This window comes from Columba livia, chromosome 2, assembly GCF_036013475.1.
Source record: "Columba livia isolate bColLiv1 breed racing homer chromosome 2, bColLiv1.pat.W.v2, whole genome shotgun sequence".
Taxonomy (NCBI): domain Eukaryota; kingdom Metazoa; phylum Chordata; class Aves; order Columbiformes; family Columbidae; genus Columba; species Columba livia.
In genome coordinates, this window is record NC_088603.1 from 114,932,541 (window position 1) to 114,959,281 (window position 26,741).

At 39.5% G+C, this 26,741-nt stretch overlaps 1 protein-coding gene across 11 annotated transcripts in view; it reads right to left on the reverse strand.

Annotated features, from left to right (window-relative positions):
- The window catches only part of CHST9 (carbohydrate sulfotransferase 9), a 96,083-nt gene that overhangs the window by 26,002 nt on the left and 43,340 nt on the right, over nucleotides 1-26,741 (reverse strand). Inside the window, exons 2-3 of one of the 11 annotated variants that reach the window (XM_021300231.2) lie at nucleotides 19,959-20,065; nucleotides 3,016-3,201 (exon numbers count right to left, since the gene is read on the reverse strand). The exons of 7 other annotated variants lie outside the window; for them this stretch is intronic. Coding sequence is in view for 2 of the 4 variants with exons in the window: in XM_065053391.1 (XP_064909463.1) it covers nucleotides 14,979-15,066 (88 nt within the window). In the remaining 2 variants the exon portion in view is untranslated. Of the gene's footprint in view, nucleotides 1-1,776; nucleotides 2,910-3,015; nucleotides 3,202-14,978; nucleotides 19,213-19,958; nucleotides 20,066-26,741 lie in introns of those variants that run through there. 3 more of the 11 variants (XM_065053393.1, XM_065053391.1, XM_065053392.1) reach the window with 3 other exon arrangements.

Below are 26,741 nucleotides of genomic sequence, written 5' to 3' on the forward strand. Positions count from 1 at the left end.
TTTCAGACTTATAAATAAGAAGGTGTTACACTAACAGATAAACTTCCATGAAAGCCTGTAACTTGGCACACAAAGACTAAAATATTTAGAACAGAACCATACATTTTATATAAATTATCCACAGAATCTCTGAGATCTATAGGCTACCCAGCTCCTGCAGATGTGCATACCATTTTCTTCTTCCTTCTTACAAGGAATTCAGAAAACTGAAACTGCTTATTTATAGCACTGCCTTCAAAACCTAGTTTAGCTTACTTTTGCACCTTTGTGACAATTATGAAACTGAATATGATTACAGTGGCCTAAAACATATTAACCACATCTTTACAGTATTGTATAATCCTTTTCAGTTGTCACAATGCCAACTTGTAAGTTGCCCTGGCAGCAGAAAACACAAAAAGAAACCCAAGTTGATATTGATTGAAGCAAATGAAGGAAAGTTGGCCATCTCAAAACACCAAAACTCTCACAGCATTCCAAGGCTTCCCTAGCTAATTTTTTGTGATTACTTTTGATACAAAAACAGACCTTTAATTGTCAGTCTCTAATAAGGGTGCAGAACTGTTCCCTGGGAGGTTCAAAGGACCCTGGGAAACTAAACATTTACGAAAGCTCAAGTAGCCAAATGCCTTGTGTTGATTAACATACACCGTTCAGTTTCCATCTAACAAAGTCATAACGAGGAGAAACCCCAAAGGAAAAAAAAAAATTGAACTGACAAAGAAACATTAGTCTTAATAAGACTGAGGGCCTTCATTCATTAATTCTCTTCTGTGTAAAAAGGGGGAGGTGCAATTCAGATTCATTCCTGGATGAAATTCTGCATTGACTAACATTGTGTACTTAGACAAGGAGACATTAGAATATAAGTTAATTAAAAATTTTAAGTTTTACCCGCCCTCTGCTTCATCAGCATCGATAAATATTTTCAAATGAAACAGAATTGCCAGAATGCTCACTAACACAGTTAGTGGGCAGGCTTGTTTGCCAGTTTTCTTCTAGAAGGTTGTACTTTATTTATGTGGTGTGCTGGTTTGACTGAAAATGAGTTATTTTTCTTCATGCAGTTAGAAACCTTTCTTTTTCATAATCATAATATGGTCATTATTTTGACTTAGTTTGAGAACAAGGAGATAAAACTCCAGGATGAGTTTTTATTTGCTCTGGTCTGAGAGCCAAGGACCTTCTGAGTGCTCTGCCCACAGGTGTGAGGCAGCCAGGAAGGGGGGCATGGATGGAGCTTGACTGACAACCAGACTGATCAATAAGAGCATTCCATCCCATTAGTGTCATGTTTCATATTAAAAGGAAGTCAGGATCTTCTGGTCTCTCTCTTGATTTCGCTCTTTTTGACAGAGCCGGGGTAGTTCTGTTCAGGACTTTCATTAGTTTGGCCTTTTGCCATTTTGCAGAGGCCTTTGGGCCTTTCTGCCTTTTTCTTCTTTTTTTCCTCTCTCCGGGTTCAGTTGTTGCGACCAGGTGCTGCTTCCTGGGACTGACTGCTCAGTGCGGACAGAGTGTGTGAGAAATTGCATTGAATAACTTCTATTTAAAATACTATTTCGATATTTATATATGTATATTTACTAGTAGTGTATTAGTATTTTGTTATTTTATTAAACTGTGTTTATTTCAATCCAAGTTTCTCCCTTCCCTTTTGATTCTCTCTCCTATTTAGGGGGTAGGGAAGGGGGTGAGTGAGTGGTTATCATGGTTGTATTGCTAGCTCAGGTTAAACCACTACATTTGGGAAAAAGGAAAGTGAAAGTTTGTCACCTTTTTCCTTTAAGGATGAAAGATTTGAGATAATGGAAATGTGCCAGACATCATGTTTCATTTTAACATCAACACAATATTGATATCATGGTTTGGATGGTTTCCAGTTGAACGTCGTGTATATTTTCAATGCCTAGTTGGCATTCATCCTGTATCTAACAAGAAGAATAGCTTGTTTCAATTTTGTTTTACAGCCCACTATGCAACTGCTTTGGAATGCTTTTTCCTTATATCCAACTACTTCATGACCTTTTCAGATTCCTGCTTTCTTAAGGAACTGAATACAGAAAATTGTGGATTCCTGCCCATCTGCAATTAGGCAGGCAAACATCAGTTAATTATGGCTTAGCAGATGCATTTCCTCAAACTCTATCACAATGTGATCCAAATCCTAAGGTAGAAATTCCCTCAGTTCTCATACTGCAGGGGTCATTGCTTTTTCATTTGAAATCACATGGACCACCAGTCTCCACTTTCATGTTGCTTTATATTATGATCAACTAGAGGAAAGGTCAACTACAGTGTTGAGCTCAATTGCTTAGGTAGTTGTCTTCCACAAAATAGGTTTCTGAGCTTTGACACAGAAGAAGCTGTTTCCACCCATCAGCTCGTCCATTGCAGTTTCCTATATCAGAGTTCTTAGTATGTGCTAAATGAGGGGTGGTTGACCCTGAAGGAAACCTATCTGGTGTTTGCTTTAAGAACAGCATGGTAAGAGCTGTCATGATGGAAAAAAAAAAAAAAACAAACATGGAGAGAAATGAGAGCTTGAATTTACATACTCCAACCCCACACAGAAATAATGCCATGGACATACAGCTACCTCTTTAATATACCCTGAAATGGTTTAGGCAGCTGAAGCTTTTGACTACACTCACAGTAGGGCTCAAACATTGCAGTAGTTTGGCTTTGGTTTCTGTCCATATTAACAACACATGGTTGCCCTCATACAGACAAGGAATGTGACTGCAGTTGAAATTTGAGGTCAGATTAACCATGGCAAAGCCACATGGAGTCATGACCATCCAATCTGGCATATCCTAAAGAAGGCCAGATGTTGGTCTTCCACTTGTAGTGAAGATGAGTTTATATTCTATCCAGCTCTGAAGTACACCATCCCCATATATTTTTTATTAGAATACTCTGGAAATGGCATATGAAGATGAAGGCACCAGTAGAAATGGGAAGCAGCACATAAGCTGCTAAGGGTTATGCCCACAGAACCTGATTTTGACTCACCTGCTAGGACAACTACATCACAAACAGCTGAGCTATAAAGCTCCTCTGGTGTGCATCAGAAGCAGTGGTGTGCAAGATGTCTATGCAGCAAGCCCAAACAGCAGTGAAAAAATTCAGCTTCTTGGCACTAATTCCAGAGTAGAGTCAAACAGTAAAGTCTCCATGGGAAGCCTTAGTCTACAGTTTCTGTATTTCAGAAATAAAAAGGAGATGAATTATCTACACAGCATAGGGCCAGGAAGTGATCAGAGGTGATGAGAGCAAATATTCTTTCAATTTACTGCTCATTCTGAGTTATGCCTACATAAATAAACTTTACTCCCTTGAATCTGCCACGTTTCTTTGTTTAAGGTCTAAATGTGCCACTCTAAGACTTGCTCTGAGCACACTGGCCTCAAATAACTTCCCTGAAATTATTCCATTTGGAAGTAAAACATTCCCCAATGAGAATGTGACACTCACAGAATGACACCACTCACATTTACAAGGAAGATTACATACACCAGAATCTGCAATTAATTCACCAGTAAACTGAGGAATAAAGAGGAGAAAAAGAAAAGGTGAAACAGGAGCCCTTTGAAACAGAAACTTAGCAGCTGGAAAACTAAAAGAATTCTCAAAATAGGATAATTTTATAGTGAAAGAATCATAGGAGAAAGGCAAAAAGAAACAAAGCTAGAACATAACCTTTCCTAATGCAGGGTTCTGAACTAAGATTGGTCAGATACAAAACAAAAACCTACAGCAATCAGTTGCTGCAGGGAATACAAAATTATCTATGTTTTGTATAACTAGATCGTGACCTTTCACGATCAACTCGTGCTTGAATTCAGCTGTAGTTATTGGAAACCATTTGTAAAAGGTCATTCATGAATGAGAATGCACAAGAGTTCAGGTTTGTGCTACACAAAAAAGAAATTGGTGAGAGAGAAGAGGGGTTGAAAGCTCAACCACTGCTACAGATTTGGTTCTGAAATGGACTTGGTTAGTTTGACAAGAGTATTTAATCTAAGTAGTCAGTTCTCAATATGTGAATTATTAGAGAATACACAGTTTTAATGTTTGCCACTGATTGATATGTTACTGAAATGTTACCAAAAGAGGTTATATTATAGTACCAAATAGGGCTACTTATTTGCTTATTGTAATTTGAGTCAATTTTTGATGTCTAGAGCACCATAAAACCTCTTCTTCCCACTGTTCACAGTATCACAGTATGTTTGGGATTGGAAGGGACCTCAAAAGATCATCTAGTCCAATCCCCCTGATGGAGCAGGAACGCCTAGGTGAGGTCGCACAGGAACATGTCCAGGCGGGTTTTGAATGTCTCCAGAGAAGGAGACTCCACAACCTCCCTGGGCAGCCTGTTCCAGTGTTCTGTCACCCTCACTGAGAAGAAGTTTTTTCTCAAATTTAAGCGGAACCTCTTGTGTTCCAGCTTGATCCCATTACCCCTTGTCCTATCATTGTTTGCCACTGAGAAGAGCCTGGCTCCATCCTCATGGCACTCACCCTTTATATATTTATAAACATTGATAAGGTCCTCCCTTAGTCTCCTCTTCTCCAAATTAAAGAGACCCAACTCCCTCAGCCTTTCTTCATAAGGGAGGTGCTCCACTCGCTTAATCATCTTTGTTGCCCTACGCTGGACCCTCTCCAGCAGTTCCCTGTCCTTCTTGAACTGAGGGGCCCAGAACTGGACACAATATTCCAGATGTGGTCTCACCAGGGCGGAGTAGAGGGGAAGGAGGACCTCTCTCTACCTACTAACCACCCCCCTTCTAATACACCCCAGGATGCCACTGGCCTTCCTGGCCACAAGGGCACAGTGCTGGCTCATGGTCATCCTGTTGTCCACCAGGACCCCCAGGTCCCTTTCCCCTACACTGCTCTCTAATATGTAATTTCCCAACCTATACTGGAACCTGGGGCTGTTCCTGCCCAGATGCAGGACTCTACACTTTCCCTTGTTAAATTTCATTAGGTTATTCCCCGCCCAACTCTCCAGCCTGTCCAGATCCCGCTGGATGGCAGCACAGCCTTCTGGCGTGTCAGCCACCCCTCCCAGCTTAGTGTCATCAGCAAACTTGCTGATAGTACACTCTATTCTCTCGCCCAAATCGTTAATGAATATATTGAATAATATTGGCCCCAGTACTGACCCCTGAAGCACTCCACTAGATACTGGCCTCCAACTAGACTCCGCACCATTGACTACCACTCTCTGGCTTCTCTCCTTAAGCCAGTTTGCAACCCACCTCACTACTCTATTGTCTAGACCACACCTCCTCAACTTAGCAGTGAGGATGCTGTGGGAGACTGTGTCAAAGGCTTTACTTAAGTCAAGGTAGACCACATCCACCGCTCTGCCATCATCCATCCACCTTGTTACATTCTCATAAAAGGCTATGAGGTTGGTCAAGCATGACTTACCCTTGGTAAAGCCATGCTGACTGCCCCTAATAACCCTCTTATCCTTGATATGCCTTGAGATGGCACCAAGGATAGCTGTTCCATTACTTTCCCAGGGACAGATGTTCCTCCATTCTAAGAAAAGATTATGGACATTGAGCTTTTACTGTTACAAATTGTTAAGGTTCTCAGGTAAAGATGGGAGTTTATAGCCATATTAAACATCTATACCCATCTTTATGTATGACAAGGAAAAAAAAAGATACAACAATTTATGGGTAGAAGTAAAAGAAAATTCATTTAAGAGAGTAGTTATTCAATAAAGATCTTATAAGACCATCTTCCAAAAATAAAATTCAGCTTTGTAGGCCAGCCTCCAAATGATTCACCACTATTATATGAAGTCACATTTAAGCTTTTGCAAAAAGAATTCTTGTATACATAACATCTTTAAAGCCAAACCTGCAGCTTGAGCTTGTAATCTGCCCTACCACTAGCTTTGGCTAGACGACTAGCAATGGAGTGTATATTGTACATACTGTGGTTAATTGTAACCACCTCCTTTCCTGCAGGCGGAACACCCTGATGCTTCAAGCCTCACAAACAGCACCACACTATGCTTTGGCAGGAGCCTTTTGCTTTAGAAATGCCCGTTGTGCCCCCCTCCGTGTGCCATCCTTGCCATGACAACTTGGATACTGGCAGTGCTTTAAAGTGGAAAGCGGCAGGGGTGACAAAGCAAGTTCAGCTGCAGAAATCATTATGAGAACTGAACTCACATATGTCACTGAATACATAGTTAAATGATTATTTTTAATTAAAGAGAGACTGAAAATAACAGCAGTGATGTGGTATCCAGTACCCAGAAACGGCAAAGTACCCCATTGCCAAAAGCATAAATAATGCGCTGCATCAATCTGATCACTTGGGCAGAGACTAAGGAGATGTTCTCAGGTACAGTGCATCTTCTTCATGCACATGTCAAATGGGCTTTAAAGCCACACCTGCAGGTTTTGTACACACAAACATTTTCTGCCCACAAAATATACTGCTGCTGCTTCCAAAGGACCATGTGTGTGTACCAAAAGCTGGTAGGTAGGTACAATTTGCATCCATAAAATGTGTAGATGCAGTTTTATGGAGACCTATGAGAAGAATGTGACCATAGAGTACACAACTACTATTTACATAGCAGCCTTCAGACAACAAGCTAAGTAACCCTCCTGTAGGATGTGTCAAGCTAGGCACAGCAAGGGGAGGCAGAATTTACAGCTGAAATTGTAGCCATGTTCATGACTAGCAGCCTGATTTAAGAGACAAGCCTACCCAGTCCCAGTTTACAAACCATGGGTGTGTTCTAATACTGGCAGCAACGACAATACCCCAAACTGAGAGTAAGATTAACATGTCTTCTGCAAAGGTGAAAATGGAGTTCTGAGAGAGTCCTTAGCACCAAGTGATGCAAAATATTTTTTAATGACTGAAAAAAACCCTCCCTTGTTTATTTTTCCCCAGTGAATTGTATCCTTTTTTAGACATTAAAAAACAATCCCGTGTGCCTGACATGAATCAGCATGTGAATTACTGACCAAGTTAGCTTCAGCAAGTACCAAGTGACATAGCCATAATATGATACCTTTATTCACATGTAAGTTCTACTAGATTGAGCACTCAAGATGAAACATTTTTCTTCTGACAGGAGAATATAGTCAGTATTGTATCTGACTGTCAACGAAACTTTATTGGATTTTTGCTAACTGCAGGATCAAGATATTCACCTATTTCCACAGATTAAGAAGAAGCGGCATATTTCTATTTCACTTATTATTACTATTTATTCATAATGGACACAGTCCTTTATATAAAATCTAATTAAAGAATGTGAAAAGAAACACAAAGGAAAACTCTCTTCTGATTAGAAAATATTTTGGAATAAAGCCACACCAATTGCTATTACTTAAATAATTAGTGAAGAGTAAAAACCCAATTTGACAGGACTGAATTTCCTGCCTTCTGAGGGACCTTAAAAGGCGAATGTGATAATTGAGCATCCACTCCCCTGCAACTTTTAGGCATCACTAACATATTGACCTATTGCTATAACTGAAGTGATTTGTGTACTTTGGATTGTTTATAATATACAGGCTATGTCTAATTATTGCAAGCATATAAGAAGCAAATATTCAGAAAAATTAATTTTACATCTTGATGTTTCTGGCAAGGAGTGAAAGTAGTGGCCAGCCTTTTCAAATGGGTGGTTAATTAGATGTACAACCAGAGACTCTGGAATAGCAGAACTGCAAAAAGCTCAAAGTTTCAGATTTCTTCCATTCACACAAACTTAGCAGTAATATCCTCACTTTCAGCAATACCCTTTGTCCCCATTGATTAAGGGTAACTAGCTCCCAGGATCCCAGAAAAAAAAAAATGGAAACAGAGCTGGTTGCTACTGTGTAACACCAAAGTTAAACATAGTAACAAAGCCAGTGGAATAATGGAAGCTAGGTTTATAGCTCACAGTAGAAAGCCATGCAGACAGAAAGAAAATAAGTCATAAAGAAATCCCTCATTTTTAAATTCTCATTTCTGAGAAGAGGTTAGACCAATCCTATTAATAAAACGTGGACTCGTATTTCTGTGCTGGAAAACAAATGGCGTCACACAACCACCTACTCACACTCAACACCCAAATAATCTCAGCTAAAAATACCACTTCGGACAAGCTACAGATACACAACTCTTTTTAGGGTTTGGTTTCACGATTGGCATAAGGTGCTCAGTGCCTGGCAAAAAATGGATGGACCAGCTCTTCTGGCAGCGGTAGCGATCTGCTCTTCCTCCTCCCTTCCACCAGAACCAGCACAGCTGTATCGCAGCGTCAAGACACATCAGAGTCCTGATTCAGCTAAAAATTCTCATCTTGCTTACTAGTCTCATTTTCAACCATATCAGCTCAGCTCAGACAAATCATCTGCGCAGGTGGAGACAGGTGGCTGGGGGCAAGAAGTCCCCTTCTGGGGAAGCTCACATGCAGATCAGCATAAACCTGCTGTAAATCCACATCCTCAGAGCCCTCACCTGCTCAGCTGCTTCTGAACCGTCAGCACCAGAATACCAAGATTTGTCACAAATGACTGAATAATTCAGATGAGCCACAATAACAAGTCTCCTGACTGCCTGCTATTTTCTTGCTGGGCTTGCATTGTATAGGATTTTTTTTTTTTTTAAATACTCAGATACATTCTCTATTTGGCTTTCCAAAAGGTGGAAGAGATATTATCAAATACAAGATTTCTTAAGGAAACTTAACAGGCAGAGAATTAGAGGGAACACCTTTGCATGGATTTATCAAATAAAATGTTTAAAATATAGGAAATGGAGCATTGTAATGTGAGAAAGAACAGTCGATTCTCACTGTGGAAGAAAGTCACCAGTGGAGTCCTGCTCCCTCATGTTGAGGACCATGCTCTTCTAAAGGGATCAAGCAGGGAGATGACAACATTTGCTGATGATATTAATTTATTTGGGGTAGAAATGATGGAGGTTAAAGAGCTTTTTATAAGAGTAAGCTGGTAATAAAATGACATGTGAAGTGCAATTTATGCTAAGTGGTGCCAAAAAACTTTTAGGGGAAGACTTTAAATTTAAACTCAAAAGTGGTAGACTCAGATCTGAGCTCATTGCTACTCAGGAATGAGATCTTGGGATGGTAAAACTCCACTGTGAATATCGTCTCTGTGCTCATAAGCAGGAAAAAGCAAGTTGAGGACTAGAGGGGAAACAAAAATAAACAATTGTGGTTGTGTATATACACATACTTGCATCTTAAATATTACATGTAGTTCTGATCCTGCCACTCATGTGGAGAACTGGAGGAGAACAAAGGTGGGTAAGGTGGTGGACTGAAAGTATAGACTGGCTTACAAGGAGCAACAGCTACGGAACCTGGCAAAGCAATGATCCAGAGGAGATGTGATAGAGATCTGTAAAATCATAAGTGACATGGAAAGGGTGAATCAGAACTGACTGTTCGCTGCCTCTTCTAACACGAGGCCAGGGGCATCAGATGAAGCAGGCAGATGGCAGGTTCAAAACAAACATGAGGAAGCAGCTCTTCACACAAGTGGGAAAGGAAATTCGGGAACTCTTCGCCAGGGGATGTTACGGCTGCTAAAACTTCACATGGATTCAGGGGACAACTGAACAAGCTGAGAGACGGGAAATCCTTCGGGGGTTGATAAGCAAACAGAAACTACCTCTGGAGCAGGAAGTCCCTGAAACACAAACTGCTGGAGTTTAGGAAAGTCATGTGAGGAGGCTTCATTTTGCTGCTATGATACTGAGCAAGAGGGAGCTCTGGCCTGACCCAGTATTGCTGCTGCTATATGCAACACAAGACACCAAAAAAACAGATCCCAGTTTAAAATACTTCGGAGTCTGGACACTCTCAATAGGTAGGTCAAGCACAGCTTAATGACACAGCCCACTGGTGGCAGGCAGGCAAGGGAAGAGTAAAACTGTGTTCTTTATTTTGCACTGCTCTGAACAGAAGGGATGCATCAGACAAACAGTGAAATAATTCTCAGTTCTTGGTGCCCAGGCGTACAAAGTGTTTACTATAGTGCTCTCCACCACTCAGATCCTCTGCACATGTAAAAGCTGTCTTCAAGTCATGCTAACGACCCCTACACCCCAACAGTGCTGAGCGGTGAATTAGCCTGTTTATAGACCCGAGCACCTCCAGGTGTCACAGATAAAGCGTTTCCCCTTTTCTTGTTGTGTTTTCAGAGGTCATGTTAGAGTGAGATCTCAGAGCAATGCTTTTTTCTGATCCTACAGTTTTGTTGTCAGAGCATATGTGGGAGACCTTAAACATGGTAAGGCATGTTTCCCTCCTTTGCTGAAAGGGCATAGTGGTGTCCTGCTCTGTGGGGATGCCTTACATTCCAGGGTGTCCTCACTTAGGATGCTGTTGACTTCTCCCATTGAGCTGAAACACACACCTCCAACCACAGGAGACTGACCAGTGTTTAGACAAATTCTGAAGGAAAAAGAAGGGACTTGCTGAATATTAAAAGTATTAGGTTATGTGCGCATTGCATTGGGATAAATAAACACAATTATCTCAGTGACTTTCAAAGTTACCTAGAAAGTGTATTGAGAACAAGGGATTGACCTGCAGTACTCGAAGCCACATGCTAACACCAGACCATGCGTCCATGCCACAGGCTGGAAATGCCAAGTGTTTAGGAAGTATTACAGGAATTTTTTACCACCTGTCAATTTGCTGTTTTTCTGTTTTTGCTCCCTTGGAACTGTGCAAAAATCACTAGCAAAAAACAAATGAGGCTTTTAAAGAACTAAGCTGTGTTGGATTTTTGTTCATAAAGCAGATATTAATTTAAAGAATACAAATAGCCCGACAGCCATTAAAATGAACTCTTAAGCACAATTTCTAATTATACTGCATGGATTAAACACAGTTATATTTTAATTAAGCTTTGTTCATACAGTAGACCTCTTATGGTTTTTCTCCTTCTAGAGGAGGAAATGAATCTCTTCTTCTAGGGATTCATTTTCATGGCATATAATGCTTATCACTTTATTTATTTAAAAAATGAAAACCAAAATCTGCACAGAACACTGAACATCTCAGTTGTGTTAGGCAAAATCAGCTGTCAGCTTTAAAGTTCACCTGCATGGAACACCCCTAAGTCAATGCCTGTACTACTTTAATTGCTGATTCTTAAGTCCTACCAGAAGGCCCACTTTTAGCAGCTTTAGGTGTTAGAACTCCAACTGCTGAGTTGTCTTAATGGATTGTGTGAGTACTTTGACTCTATTTTGAGGTAAAAGCAGGTTACTTATAATCACAGCTGAAGACCAGCCAAGTGATTTGCCCAGTACCAGTACAATGAAGAAGTTATCCTGAATGTTAGCACCTACTGCCCTCTACCTTCTTCACTTAAAATGCAGAAGCAAAACCAGAGAAAACTTCACTCATCAATTTTTTAAATTCTAAGTCTTAATACATAGCTGACTACAACAGATTTCTAATATACATATATATATATTTCAATTACAAGAGAAAGAACTTTTAATCCTCTCTACAAGCTACACGAGGGAATGCCATTATGAAACGTGCAGATATTTATTTCTTGTATAATTTTATCCTGTTTTTATAAATCCTGCTTTTAGATTTCCCTTAACAACATTCAGTGGGACTGTGAATTCTGATGTCCACCTTATCTTTCCAGGAAATGTGGTAGGAGCTGCACTGCAGTGAAGTTCCATCATGACAGATAGAGAAAAAAGAATTTCAGCTTGTAAATCTCTGTCCTGCAATATGATCTGTGCACTGAAACACTTATACAGGCCATCTGAGCACCTGGCACATACTGCAGAAGGACAGACTTTGATGTCTGCACAGATAAGACTTCACCATAAAGGACAAAGTTCCTATAAGCCATAGCAGATAGCCAGTACCATGAGTGGTGACCCAGAAAAAGTTTGTCTCTGTAGTCTTGACCCACCATCCAGCCTAAGCGATGCTACTGTAATTCGCAGTTATCATGTCTGACTTGCGTTTTAAATTCTCAGTTATGCCCAAGAGAATTGTTTGAAATTCCTTACCTATAGACAATTGACAGAAAATCTATTATCTATTATCTTGGATTTTTTTTTGTTAGAGGGTACACATATGCTTTGACATCTGGACTTGAATGCTTTTTCCCTCTGACCTACAGAATACAAAATATTGCCATGTCCATTTATGGAGGTGCAAAAGCCATGCAGAGGGTACTCAGAGAGCCAGACCTGGCCTCAAGTCCATGAATGCAAAGGCAATGCTGTAGCAGTGGGTATACATATCCACTAATCATGAGCAACAGTTCTAAACCAGAAAAGATAAAGGAAATAATGGCAAGCTGTTACAATTTTATTATCCCACCTGCAGGTCTTCCAAAATGCACCACAGTAGCATTCCCTCCATGCGAGGCAGGAGATACGGGGAAATATAAATGCACACTTAAATACGTAGCTACTAGAACCTCTGTTTTTGAAACTATTTAAATTTCTGAGCTTCAGTATGCTTCCAGTAAAGATTTAATCTGAAAACAAACAAACAACAAAACCAGCAAACATCAACATATGCCTCCAGCATGTTAGGTCCTTGCTACTGCTTCTTCTTCTTCCCCAGCTCTGTCACCTCTGGTCTGGCAGTTACCATCACTTCCCATTCCTAGACCCATTCAGGTTCACACTTGGAGTATTCACCTCTGGGTCCACCCTCTCACTACAGCTGATTGATTTGATAACTAACTTGTAAGAATGCCCATAGCAGCTAAAATAACCCCAAGTAACACTAGACTGAGGACGTCTATGGCAAGCTTTGATCAGAATAATAGAATCAAAGAAATATAGAATCACTTTGGTTGGAAGAGACCCTCAAGATCATTGAGTCCAACCATAACCTAAGTCTGACACTAAATCATGTCCCTGAGAACCTCACCTATACCTCTTTGAAACACATCCAGGGATGGTGAGTCCACTACTTCCCTGGGCAGCCTGTTCCAACATTGACAACCCTTTCTATGAAGGAATTTTTCCTCATATCCAATCTGAACCTTCCCTGGCACAACTTGAGGCCATTTCCTCTCATTCCATCACTTGCTACTTGGAAAAAGAGACCAACATCCTCCATGCTACAATCTCCTTTCAGGTAGTCGTAGGGAGTGAGAAGGTCTCCCTTCAGTCTCCTTTTCTCTAGGCTAAACAACCCTAGGTCCCCCAGCTGCTCCTCAGCTTGTGTTCCAGGCCCCTCACCAGCTTTGTTGCCCTGCTCTGAATTCTCTCCAGCACTTCAATGTCTTTCTTGTAGTGAGGGCCCCAAAACTGAACACAGGATTCAAGGTGGGGCCTCACCAACACAGAGTACAGAGGGACAATCATTTCCCTAAACCTGCTGGCCACACTATTCCTGATACAAGCCAGAGTGCTGTTGGCATTTTTGGCCACCTGGGCACACCACTGGCTCATGTTCAGCTGGCTGTCAATCAACACCCCCAGATCCTTTTCTGCCAGGCAGCCTTACAGCCACTCTTCCCTGAGCCTGTAGTGCTGCCTGAGCTTGTAGTGACGCAAATGCAGGACCCGGCACTTGGCCTTGTTGAACCTCATACAACTGGCCTCAGATCATCAATCCAGCTGGTCCAGATCCCTCTGTATATCCTTCCTATGCTCCAGCAGCTTAACGCTCCCAGCCCAACTTGGTGTAATCTGTAAACTTACTAAGGGTACACTTGATCCCCTTATCTCTTTATTGATAAAGAGATTAAACAGAAATGGCCCAAATGCTGATCCCTGGGGAACATCACTTATGACCAGCTAGCAACTGAATTTGACTCCCATTCACCACAACTCTTTGGGCCCGGCCATCCAGCCAGTTCTTTACCCAGTGAAGAGTATGCTTGTCCAAGCCAAGAGCTGCCAGTTTCACCAGGAGAATGCTGTGGAAAACAGTGTCAAAGCTTTACTGAAGTCTCAGTACATGACATTCGCAGCCTTTCCCTCGTCCACTATGCAGGTCACCTGGTCATAGAAGGAGATCAGGTTGGTCAAGCAGGACCTGCCTTTCACAAACCCATGCTGACTGGGCTTGATCACTTGGTTGTCCTGTATGTGCCGCATGATGGCACTTGGGATGATCTGTTCCACGACCTTCCCCAGAGGCTGAGGACAACATTGACAAACAGACGCACTACAACTGCATGCCATGCTTGCTCAAAGTATGTGTAAACTAATACTTACATTCTGCTCGCCTCAGCATTAAGCTGTCCTGGCAGACACCATCCCCGAATCCTGCCTTTACTCTCTGTGATTGGCAGTAACAGCCAGAAGAAAGATACAGCCAACCTCACATGCTTGGGACACCCCTTGGTTCATTCTCCAGCCTGCTGTGATTGTTTATCCATCAGAGGGATATAGAAAAAAGGGGTCCCATGGCAAATTCTCACATGCATGCAGCCAGCAAGTCAAATGTACATTTTCTTGACACAAATACAGCATTACAGGTGTACCGGGAGCTGCCAATATGCCTGTGTGTGGCCAGGGCTGCCAGCAAACCTTAGCATCCCATCAGAAGATCACTGGGGTACAGTGGGGTCCAGTAAAACAAGCCACCAGAGCATAAGGAATCTAGATGGTATACAACATAAAGTGCCAAGTATCTTAAAACTTTTTAGGAAAATACACTCCAGCCAGTATCTTAGGTGCTTCATGACTGTTTGGTGTATACGAGGGCTCTGTCTTTCTTTGCTTTTAACCACAGGAGTTTTTGCATTTATAAAATTACAGCAGAGAGATTTTGGTACTCAAGAAATGTATCTGTGTTTGTGATTATTCCCACCCTGCTGCTAAATTTGATCATTTGTTCCACTTTGGGTTTTATTAATTAAATTAGTACTAACTGAGCAGCCTTTTAGTATATTTTTAGCCTGGGTGTTTTTTTTTCTGCTAAATCCTGTACATTGTAGCCTCTCCTTAGCACTTACCCTTTATCCCCTGTCCCAGAGGAAATGTTTCACTGCAGATCATTACCCTGAAACTCTTCTGTGTTTGCAGATATTTATGGCCATACATGGATACTCTTGAATAAATTAAAAAAAAAAAATCAACAATATTTTTAGAAGATATTTTAAAGAAAGAAGCTTTTGCAAAAGAAAAACCTCAACCCTAACACAGCTAATTTTGTGTGACTAAGTGCCCCCTAGTGACAAAGTTCACTGCAAATAACTTTCATAGCCACTTCCAAGCCTTACACAGTTTTGGTTCTCAGCATCATAAACACCTTTTCATTCCACCCCCTCCTCATGTGTGTGTATTTAAAGAAAACGTAGCAAAACATCCTACCAGACTCTACCTAAATAAAATAAAATAAAATAAAAAATAATAAAATTTTAAAAATCACTGTGTTAGCCTAAAATCAGCCGAATTTATTGAAATATGATAATTTCAAATGCTTTGGTTTTTTCTAGCATAAGTAGCATCGAAGTCAATGTGAATACTCATATAACTCAGAGATGCATAGTCAGTGAGTTGTTTAAGTTATACAACACCAATGAACTGATACACCTGTGTTGCTTGTAAGAGCTGTCTGCCACTGAGTGGTGATGCTGCAAAAGTGGAAGAGAGGATTAACCCTGGGCTGGCCCTGCAGCCCTTGCCTCTTGCTACAAACCCCTCACCCCACACTGAAGCTCACCTCAAATCAGCTCACCCATGTGCTGGTGCACACATCTCTAAAAGGCATGAAGCTTCATCTGCTCAGTTGTCTCCTCCAAAGACAAGTGGAAAATGCGTCCCTAGAGAAGCTTGGCTTACCAGTTGAGCTCTTAGAAAACAAAAAAACACCTCCAAAAGCAAAAATTCTATTTTTTTTTGTTTGTTTGCTTTGGCTCCCATAATTTTTGAAATTGGGAAATTAGAGAAATCCCAGAAAAGACACCAAAGTCTTTACTTTGTACTGCAGTTCCTTAAGGTGAAAGCTGAAGATTCACGAACTATACTTAATATAGAAGAAAACTCTGTGTGTATAGATACATATACACACACATGCTACTTGTCTTTGGCTTTGGAGAATCTCACACTGACAATTATACTTCAGTTTATAAAGCAGCTCTGTGTCATTTTTTAGAAGATCAACAGTAACTAATTTAAGCAATACTGTTGTCTGCCATGATTTTTTTTAAATAGGCTGTCACTTCCATGAAAATAAATTTTTTTTTTTGTTTCCACACTTAATGAGCATGAATTATATTTTCCAGTTTCTCTAATGAAGTAATAACCTTATCACATTAATTTTGTTTGCTGCACTCACTGCCTTTGCACTATTATGATCAATTATGTTAGCTAGAAAAGCAGTTCTTCTGTGTGCTCACAAGTTACTGTAAACCTGGGCTTTTAGTAAAAAATACTCCTATATTCCTCTGGAACATTAAATTAAAGGCTTAAAATACAGCTTTTCAGTAAGCAATTTCTTACAGAATATAAAGAACAGCTCATAGAACAAAAAGATATGGCAAAAGAGACAAACTGTTCAAATGCAGACAACATATAAAAAACACCAAAGCAAGTTCAAATCTCCTAAGAAAAATTTGCTTCCTTAAAAACAAGAGACACCAGTAAGATGTTCTGAATTGCAATTTTACCCTTCAGATTATTGTCAAATAAAAGGTACAGTTTTACTGTCAGTAACTGCTTGCAAGTTTTAGCAGAGCACTTACATTGCTGTCTCTTTGTTCATATTCAATATTGGCTAATATTGGTTAAAATCAACATATAGTACCAAGGACTGTAAATGCAGACTAACTATCTACTCAGAGGAAGGAATAAACTGCCCTTTAGTATTTTCTGATGACAGAAAAATCCTGTGCCTTCTTAAGGCTAATAAAAGTAGACAAGAAACATGCTACTCTTACACTTTCATGAGACATAAAACTCTGCAGTTCAGTGTCTGTGGAAATTTCTTCTGAACATATTAAAATGATCTTAGGGCTCTACAGAAACCCTACTCATAAAATGAAAAAAAGCTGGGATAGTTAAAATGAATACATCATAAATAAAACATGCATTTCAGTATATATTAAGTGACAGGTCTCAGAAACCCCACCACCACGCACACGTTCACAAAGCAGCAAGAACACACGCAATTCATTAAACCCACTCAAGTGTGCTAGTTCTTCCTGGCATTATTCATAATTGAAACATTTCAATTTTAGTTAACAAGAAAAAAAAAAACTAATTTAAAAGTAAAACATGGAAATTAGTTCTGTGTTTCTGGATTACAATCCCATAGTGACTTCAACAAGCCACATTTAGCCTCAGGGGGTTTAATTAAAAAAAAAAAAGTTGTGTTTTTTTTTTTTCTTTAAAGAGGCAACGTAGTCTACTCAAACAGAAACCTTTGCAGACACAGATCATGCCCAGGGCATGGCTGCTTTGTAGGTAGAACTGCCCACACCTTTCCTAAAGCCCTGCTACATTTAGTGCCATCTCCTGAAACAAAACCAACTTTCTTCCATGCTTTTCCCTCCAAAGAACAACCATAAAAGTGATGTGGGTTTTTGTTTTGTTTTGTTTTTGTGAGTGTATATGTGTTTGATTTTTTTGTTTGTTAGGTTTGGTTTGTTTTTTTTTCCTAAGTTATTCTGAAATCTCATTAGAGTATTACTTAAGTGAAACTGAGAGAGCTGTGGGGGAAGAGATCACAACTATTTGCTTTATTTCTGCATTCTTCCATTGCAATCTGCTTTTGGCTACCTGCTGGAGACCAGATAACTACTCAGCAGATTTTCTGTCTGGCCTCACTCGACCAGTTATCATTGGGCAAACAAGCAAACAAATTATGTCCTGCTTACATAAAATCATGTGAAAGCTATTCCAGAACAACACCAGATGCAGGAGGAGAGCATTATTCTGGTCTACAGCTGGTATATTCCTGAAATGTAGCTCAAACTTTTTTCTGTAATGTTTCCTCAAAGTACTAAAAGGAAAACAAACAAACAAACAACAAACAAAACAAAACAAAACAAAACCCCCAGCAAGTTCCTTATGAAGATCCAGTTTTCCTTAAAAGCCTGGTCTGCCTTCTGTATCACCTCTTCTCTTTAAATAAACATTTGCATGACTTGTAGAGTGAGGCAAAAGTGCTGTACACACTTTTCTATTTTAATGATAAAGAATTAATTTTGTCTGAAAGTGATTTTGATCTGCACTCACATGGGGGCCAGAAAAAAGAACAGTTACAATGTTGAAAAACTCCAGCTTTTAAGTTTTGGAAAATTAATTAGCATGATCCCTTAATACAGCAATATAAGTAAATCTTTGCCAAAATGTCTACAAGCCATTCTGATTCTTCATTCAGAAGAATAAATCATTTTGAAAAACAGAACAGCTAAAATAGTTACCATGCCATTGTTTGAATAGCACCAGCCACCAATAAAAATATGCTGACAAGTCTACACATGTCCAAGGCCCACGACTGCATAAATCAAGAAAATAAGTGAAAGTAATTCTAGTCATTTAATATTCACATAGTGAAGAATGTAGTCAAATATCTATACTCTTAAATTTTGTTCTGTTTCTCCATAAAATCATCCTCGTAATTCAAACAGCAAGCAATTTACCACTGGAAAGCTGGATAAATATCTAAGTGTCATGACTATGATGCACCAGCAAGGGGAGCAGTAACACTTCGAGATCTGTCTCCAGCAACAGTAAACTATCCATAAATGTAATCACGTATAGAATATTGATGCTGGGGTGGTTGTACAGTGGAAAGAACATTTATCCTACTGAAATTAAAAAAAATCTGCATCTCGCAAGGCTATTTTTGAAAAGAAGATGGAATCACACATGAACAGTCTTAGATCAGCCTAACATGCCACTCAACATGAACCCCTCTGAAATCTGAGACTTATTTCTAATACATTTTTTCCTTTTAAACAGCAGTGACTACATATTTATATGGGAAGGAGAGACACTTTCTAGCTTCCTAAGAAAATAAACATGTGGCACCACTGGAGGTGGTAGGTAGGAGGGCTGAGACATTCTCAAGTCTGAATTGGAACCCCTACTAAGGAAAGCAGGTAGCAAAATTTCTTAAAGCAGGCTTTAACTTCTGAATTTCTTAGTCAGTGACAAATAACTGAGCTGGCGCTTTGATAGAAAAGTATATTTTATGACAACAAGCTGGAACACAAAAGGTTCCACTTAAATTTGAGAACTTCTTCTCAGTGAGGGTGACAGAGCACTGGAACAGGCTGCCCAGGGAGGTTGTGGAGTCTCCTACTCTGGAGGCATTCAAGACCTGCCTGGACACATTCCTGTGTAACCTCATCTAGGTGTTTCTGACCCAGCAGGGGGATTGGACTGGATGATCTTTTGAGGTCCTTTCCAATCCCTAACATTCTGTGATTCTGTGTAACCACCAGCAGACTCGCCTTTTAGATGCTCGCTGCCTCTTTGCTGTACTATGACCACTCTTCCCTTTGAATCCTATATTACTGTAAAGTATAGATACCTCTGAGCAGTGGCATTGCCCAACACAACTACAGTCCAGCCTCTGCAGACCTCAAGTCACAAGCAGGGAAATGATGCATTAGAGGAGGAAAGCTGAGAAAAAAAGTTGCTGCCTGTACCTGGTTCATCACTGCAGCCAAGGTTCCCACATTCATACCTCTCTCATATCACTGTGAGATTTTTAGAAAGACACAAGAACACCGTCCCTCCAAAATGCTGCAAAAACTGCTACCCAAGCAGGGAACAAAAATATTGCATCAACTTGTAAATACCCAAGTGTGAAGACATCCTAAGTACTAATCATGAAATTACTATGCATGACAAAACTCAGAATAGTGTTTTCCTGTAATTGTGCATAATTTAACTCAAAAATGCAAGAGGAGTTATATTTGGATACAGAAGAAAGAGGTCAATTTGATGAGGGGGGAAAAAATGCTGTAATTTTTACTAACCTGGTAGAGAAATTCTTCACCCAGTGTTGCTTCTCCAATGTGATGCCAGCAGAACAAGCCATCAATAAGAAGGCATCTAATCCAAGAACTGGTGTCCCAGAACCAAGCTTTTAACAAAAGAAATCCACCTTTGTTACCTTAGAAGGACACGTATAGACTGCTGTGTCAGTCATTAGAGACAGACAGAGATCTGCATGTTATAAGCCCAGGGTACAATTGTTACAATTAAGCAATTTGAACTCTTCCTTCCTTCTGACAAAAAGTAATGCAAATATTAAATAAAGCCCCCCAGATGGTCTCTGCAATTTCCAAATGATTTCTTAATGTTTCTGAACAATGGTCTCAGCAAATTTCCTAACTTTGACTTTGTAAGTGGATGTTGATAGGGTCAACCACAGGCCCGGCTTGGACAGTTTCTTGTTTTTCACTACGGGAAAAGATGTGGGACTCAGGGTGACATCCATCCTTGAAAAACTGCAGCTGAGTCAGGAGAGGCTACATGTTTTACCCAGAGCCTCCCAGCACAGGTTTTCAGCTACCCAGACAGACAGACTTTTCTGGCCGAGTGGCTGTTTAGCTAAGACTGTGTATGAATTGCCAAGACCAGATGAAGGAATGTGTGGGCAAAGGAGTCTGAAGGTCTGCTCACCGCGTCAAGTCAGCCTGTGTCCTCCTAAACCCTGTTAACGGGACATGAGCCATGAAGAAGAGTCATGGGTCTCCCCCAGCAGTGCTCCAATGCAGATGTTGCCCTCCTTTTTTACCCTTCCCTTCATTAGAACCAACCCCAAATGCAGTTACACCTAATCCTCTTACCTAGCAGAAAACCAGCAAAGAAAAATGAGCTGGCATCCAACCTCAGGACTTGCATGACAGAGGCAGGAGGGAAACCTCAGCATGAAGTGCCCTCCACCAAGAAGAGCTTGTACCACTCTGTGGGTATAAGCAGTCTGACCAATGTTCTCAGGCACTGAGGATATCACTCCTTGGGGCATAATTTTTGGGCCAAAAGTAGAAAGAATATGAGAAAATTGGTGTCTTAATATCAGGAATAAGTGCCTTTTCCAAGTAACCAAGCTCAAAAAGGGTGCAGAGAACACAGAAGCTATTCTAAGAAACTGTCTTGCTGTTAACGCAAATGTTCCTCTTTTCTTCTAAATAGACTCTAACACTTGAGGTTTAACACACTTTTGAAAGAAAATATTCCTATTAAATCACAATGAAAATTCCTTTAGATTTATTTTAAATAAGATAAGTAAATTCCATTAGCATAAATGCATCTCAAGAAGCAGACTCCTTCATAGGTAGTTCTCAAGGCACATAGATCACAAATATATGAGGATGGCTTTAAAGACCATTTTCCAAACTTGCCTGAATTGCAGCTGGGTTGATAACTCAGAAAAGCAGTAAAATGGGTGTATTTTTCCACTGAAGGTATACACCTTTTCAGCTTTTGGAGACTAAAAGTGAAATTCACTGATTTTTGAATGCCTCTGGAAAAATAATCCATTTTGGTTTATTTGGAAAATGTAGTAACAGGATATCCTTTCAATAAATTAGTATGTGCAAATGTAAAGCTCTCTATGCAGGCATATTGCACACAAACCACAGCCCTGCCTAAAATCTCACCTGCAGTCTATACAGACTTAGTTCATAATCTAAAACAGGTCCCATAACATTTATGTTGGCACAAGAGGTTTACTTTTTTCCTGAAAGGATAGCAGCTTTAGACATCATGCTAAGCAATTTTACCTGCACATCAACAAACCCACTCACAGACAATCCACTTCCTTTTGCAAAATACCAATTTGCACCCCACTGGCCATTGGTCTTCCTGTGTCAGCCCAGTGCAGAAAAGCCCAGGCAATCCCACACCCCTGGATGGGAAATGTCTGGTGCAACTCCAGACCTAAATCTGCTAATCTTTCTTTTTGTCAACTTCTGTCTTCCCAATTTTCAGTCTCTGTATCACAAACAGGCTCATGGTGACCCAGTTTTCCCTGCATTATTCTTCTTTCTTATGTAAGTAAACCTGAAAGTATAATTTAATTTGCAAAAAGAGAACAAATATTCAAACCCATGAAAAAGACAGGATGCTGGACAGAAAAGCTCTGGGATGAAGCTATAATATGAAAATAAGAACAGCCATGGATGGCTTTTCACTTTTCCATATAAACATAGAAGAGTTTGGGTTGGAAGGGACCTTCGAAGGTCATCTAGTCCAACCCCCCCTGCAACAAGCAGGGACATCTTCAACTTAGGTCAGGTTGCTCAGAGCCCCATCCAGCCTGGCCTGGAATGTCTCCAGGGACGGGGCATCTATGACCTCTCTGAGCAACCTGTTCCAAATATTTTACCACTCTTACTGTAAAAAATTTCTTCCTCATGTCTAATCTGAATCTCTCCTCCTGTAGTTCAGAATCATTATCTCTTGTCCTATCATAACAGGTCATGCTAAAAATTCTGGTCCCTTTTAAGTACTGAAAGGCCTCAAATGCCATCACCATAAGAAAGATCTCTCTCTTTCTGAATCTCCTAGCTGTGGAGTTTGCATATATGTGTTGTATCTTCCTCCATCCTCTTTAAGGCAGCGGAAGATTTTTGTCTCGAATCTCCTTCTCATCTGCTAGATAAAAATCTAGATTCAACGTCTTCATTTATGGGGAAAAAAAAAAAAGTGCATTATTAACAAGAATGTTCCTAATTGTCAGTTACCTTGAAAGCTGAGAAACAGTCTTCCTATTCTGGGATAAATATTTTGGGTTTTTAAAAAACTTTTCTGCTCCAAATAATGAAAAAAGACTATAAGATTACAATGACCTTATAATAAAAAAGCACTTTTGACTAGCTGAAACTTCAAAAAAATTTCAAAATATTTTGTCCTTTTTCTTAGGCTGTGGACTATGACAAACACAGAATAACTAAGAAAGGATCCTTTTCTTCAGAAGATGTCAAAACAATAATGTCAACACAGTTCTCCAAAGAAATGGATTTAAATAGAAAAGTCATTTGAAACTTTATTTCCGATACACTATTTCACAGTTGCACTGAATCAGCATTCCTTTCTAAAGGAGAATATTCTGTCAGAAGGATCCCTGACTTGCTCTAGGGCTCTGTGCTTACTTGTACTTTAGCAACAGGAGAATCAAGGCCTGAAAAGACATTTTTCTACCATAAGTACTGTAACCCTCCTCCTTGGGGTTCAGCTGCCTGTGATCCCAGGCCCAAGGCCTGTACAGCACAGCTGTGCTACTTTGGCTTAGATTTCTGAGAAAATTGCTAAGTTGTGATGCAGGGATGTGAGAAAGCACGTGGGCTAGAGCTGGCAAGATAAGAATGGCAAAACTGCAGACAAAGATACGGCTATTGAGCTGGGAACAGACACTGCCATGGGATTCAAGAGGAAAAACACTGACATGAAAAGGTATAAAGTACTTAGGAGGGTGCAAGAAAAATATAGCACCTTATCTGCTTCTTTCTGTTCTCTGATTTCCTGAACTAATGAGTATTCTAAAAGTATTCAAAATGCACAAAATAGACAATTAAACTGACTGCAATGAAAGCACAATTCTAATCTAAAGTATTAATTCATCTGAGCAATTTAAACTCATTTCCCATTGGTAAAGCAGATATTCTCTGTATATAAAACAGTATTTAGTATTACCCTCAAATAATCTTTTAGTATCATACTTAATTTTTTAGCTTCATGCTTCTATGTATCAAGGGTCCAATCTTATCTGATTATTCTCATTTTACTGCATTATTTATCCTATATCCTCATTTCATAGGTTGGAATGAATTATGGTAAATCTGCACATCTAGTGGCTTCCTGATAAAACACATTTTTCCAATATTATTTTTAAGCATTTACAATACAGTATGGCTAGGGGCACTATGTGACAGATGCTATGGAATCACCGAACATTTAACAATTACTGAATTAATTTTATAAGAAGTGTTATACATATCCACATGGGCTTGTTAGCAATTGCATTACTGCCTAAGTGGTTTGAGTAGACGAGTTACTGTAGAAACAAGTGATCAGCAGAGGTTGGGGATACTAATATCAGAAAAAGCAGATTTTACACCATACCCAGGGTAGTCTACAATATGGACATGCATTATTTAATATATATTTAAACTAATTCTCCCACTGTAGGAGACAGGTGACCTGCTATTGATTAAGCATACACAAAGCTATATACATAAGAACTTTTCTCTTCTATGAATCAACTCTTTTTTTGCCTACCGGTCACCCCATATACCTGTAATTTCTAAAACTGCTTTAATGTAAGGGAAGATGGGTCAGGACAGGCAAATGGGTTGATTACTGCCATGTGATCCATGTCACAAGGCATCTAGATTTATCTGGGACAGCACAGTTTGTGGAGCTGAATGGGAGAGGCTGTTTCTGGCCAGGGCTCTGTAGCATGTTCTGCAAGGAAGGAAATACTCCAAGGATGTGCAGAGAATAAGACATCTTCCAGGTGACCAAAAGCAGATCAGGTGAAAGGTGTACACTCATCACGATACTCACCAAGGCTGTGGCCCTCTGCTGGGCTTGGCTCTGCACTAACATTAAAAAAAAAATTCCATTTTCTCTCATAGCTTTAGTTCAAGAAATAGCATTGTTCTTCTGTTAGACGTTCTGACCTCTCATTTAACAGCCAAGACCAAAAGGAACATAACCAGTTCCTTTTACATAACACTGAAATAGAGGAATTTTTCCAAAGCACTCTCAAGAAAGCAGGCAGTCCACACTAACCACCAGCGGCTATACACCACAACTCCGGCTGATCTCAAATGGCATGTCATTCACTAGCCTCTCTAGCCTTAAAGAGGTAAATAACTAGCCTATGCATTAACATATGCTTCACTTTCTTCAGAAACTATAAATATGGGGATTCTTTTGCTGAACAGCATCAGACAACATGCCACAGTACCAAAGTAGTAAGAGACAGTAGTTTCTTCCTGAATTGAAAAGGATGCAAGGGTTGGACGTAGAGCAGGACCACATCAGTTACACTCTGCCGTTGGTATGACAGTGGATGATAATTGGCTTAACAGCCATGAAAAAATAAAGCAAAATGTTCGTGCCAATTTATTGGATAAGACACCAAGTTGTTTGCATTCTAAAATCTTCAAACAACTGCTACTAATGGTGCCAACGTAAATTATCACAAAACAAATAATTTGTTTCACAACTGAAATTGTGGAAATGTACAGTACTACCAGATATACTTCAAATATAAAATAGTTGTCACTGTCTGCCAGCCTTTCAATGTAATTATTCAGTTTCCTTGTGGCATTATAGTGATGCACAATCTGTATGTAATTCACATATTTTACTATTCTAATTGTATTTTCTTTTTTTATTTTTTTCTAAATTCAAACTATACACAAAAATAAAGCTCTATTTTCACATCTCATTAATTTTATAATCATTTGTGATAAGCCTGCTCCAATACAACCTAGAATATGTGGTGGAAAACAGTTTTGTTTTTCTTTTAGCTTAGATTTAGATTTAAGAAGACAAGCAGCAGCAGCAGCGTGAGACACATATAATAGGGTTTAATTACATCTCATACAGGCTTAATTACAAGAAGTGGCAGAAAGAACCTGCAACATTTCATCAACAGAGAAAAATTACCAACCATGTTTCCCAAACTTTTAGTATAGAAGTGCTATTAATTGCTTACTTCCTGCATACAGGATTCATACTTGTGATTCAGGCTCGTATACATATCACAACTGCCATAAGAAATGTATAGCAAAAATAGTTTGATTAATTGTGTAGTAATAAACCTAGAATCTCTGCAAGATGCTTAGGGAATTGAAAGCCTGCATTTACAAGTTTGGATTTCTGCAGCAACTGGTTTACCCTTTATTCTTCTTCAATTCAAGATGAAATACTGCTATTCTTGCGTCCTTTGATACCCTTGTTTAATTCCCTATGCATAGACAAGATATTCTGTATGCCAACTTAAGTAAAACAGTTGTATCATAACTGGTTGAAATACAATTTCATCCACAGAGGAAACTTTAAACAAGGTGGTTTCTGGGCATGGAAACTAAGGAGAAATAAAATTAAAAAAAAAAAAAAATAAAATAAAAAAAAAATCCACAGTATCCTGTACAACAATTTTGAGAATTTTTTTATTTTATTGCTAACTTCAATTTTCCATTCTTTCATGATACATCAATTGCAGTTGTACACTTTTGTTTAGGTGCAAGTGATAACCTTTCATTACAACCCAGGAGGGACAGATTTAGATGAAAAAAAGCCAGTACTGTATTGATTATTGTATCATCGACAGATTCACACAGGCTTTTTTCTATACTACTTTTAACACACCATTATGTGTTCACCTTATGTTATGCATTATGTGACTTTCAATGGAATTATTAGCTATTGCCTAGTAATATTTTGAAGATACAAACAACTTCCAGAAAAAAATGAAATTGTTATTTCAACACTCAGTGTCAGTTTGTCCAAAAAAATATTTTACCAGCAGTGCTGATTTTAACAAAAAAAAACCACTTTTCACTGAAAATAGCCTGAAAAAAGAATTCAGACCAGGCCTAATCCATTCCTGCCTCCTTTGATGGTATTTAATACAAGATCATTTTGTAGACATTCTGCTATATTGTTGGTGTTAACATCTTTGAGCAACAGCACTGCAAAACTGGTTATTCAGTCTAAGCTATTTCCTGGTCATTCTTCATAACACAGCTGAACACACTTTCGCTTTGCTGCAGAGAGAGTGTATGACTGACACTTTG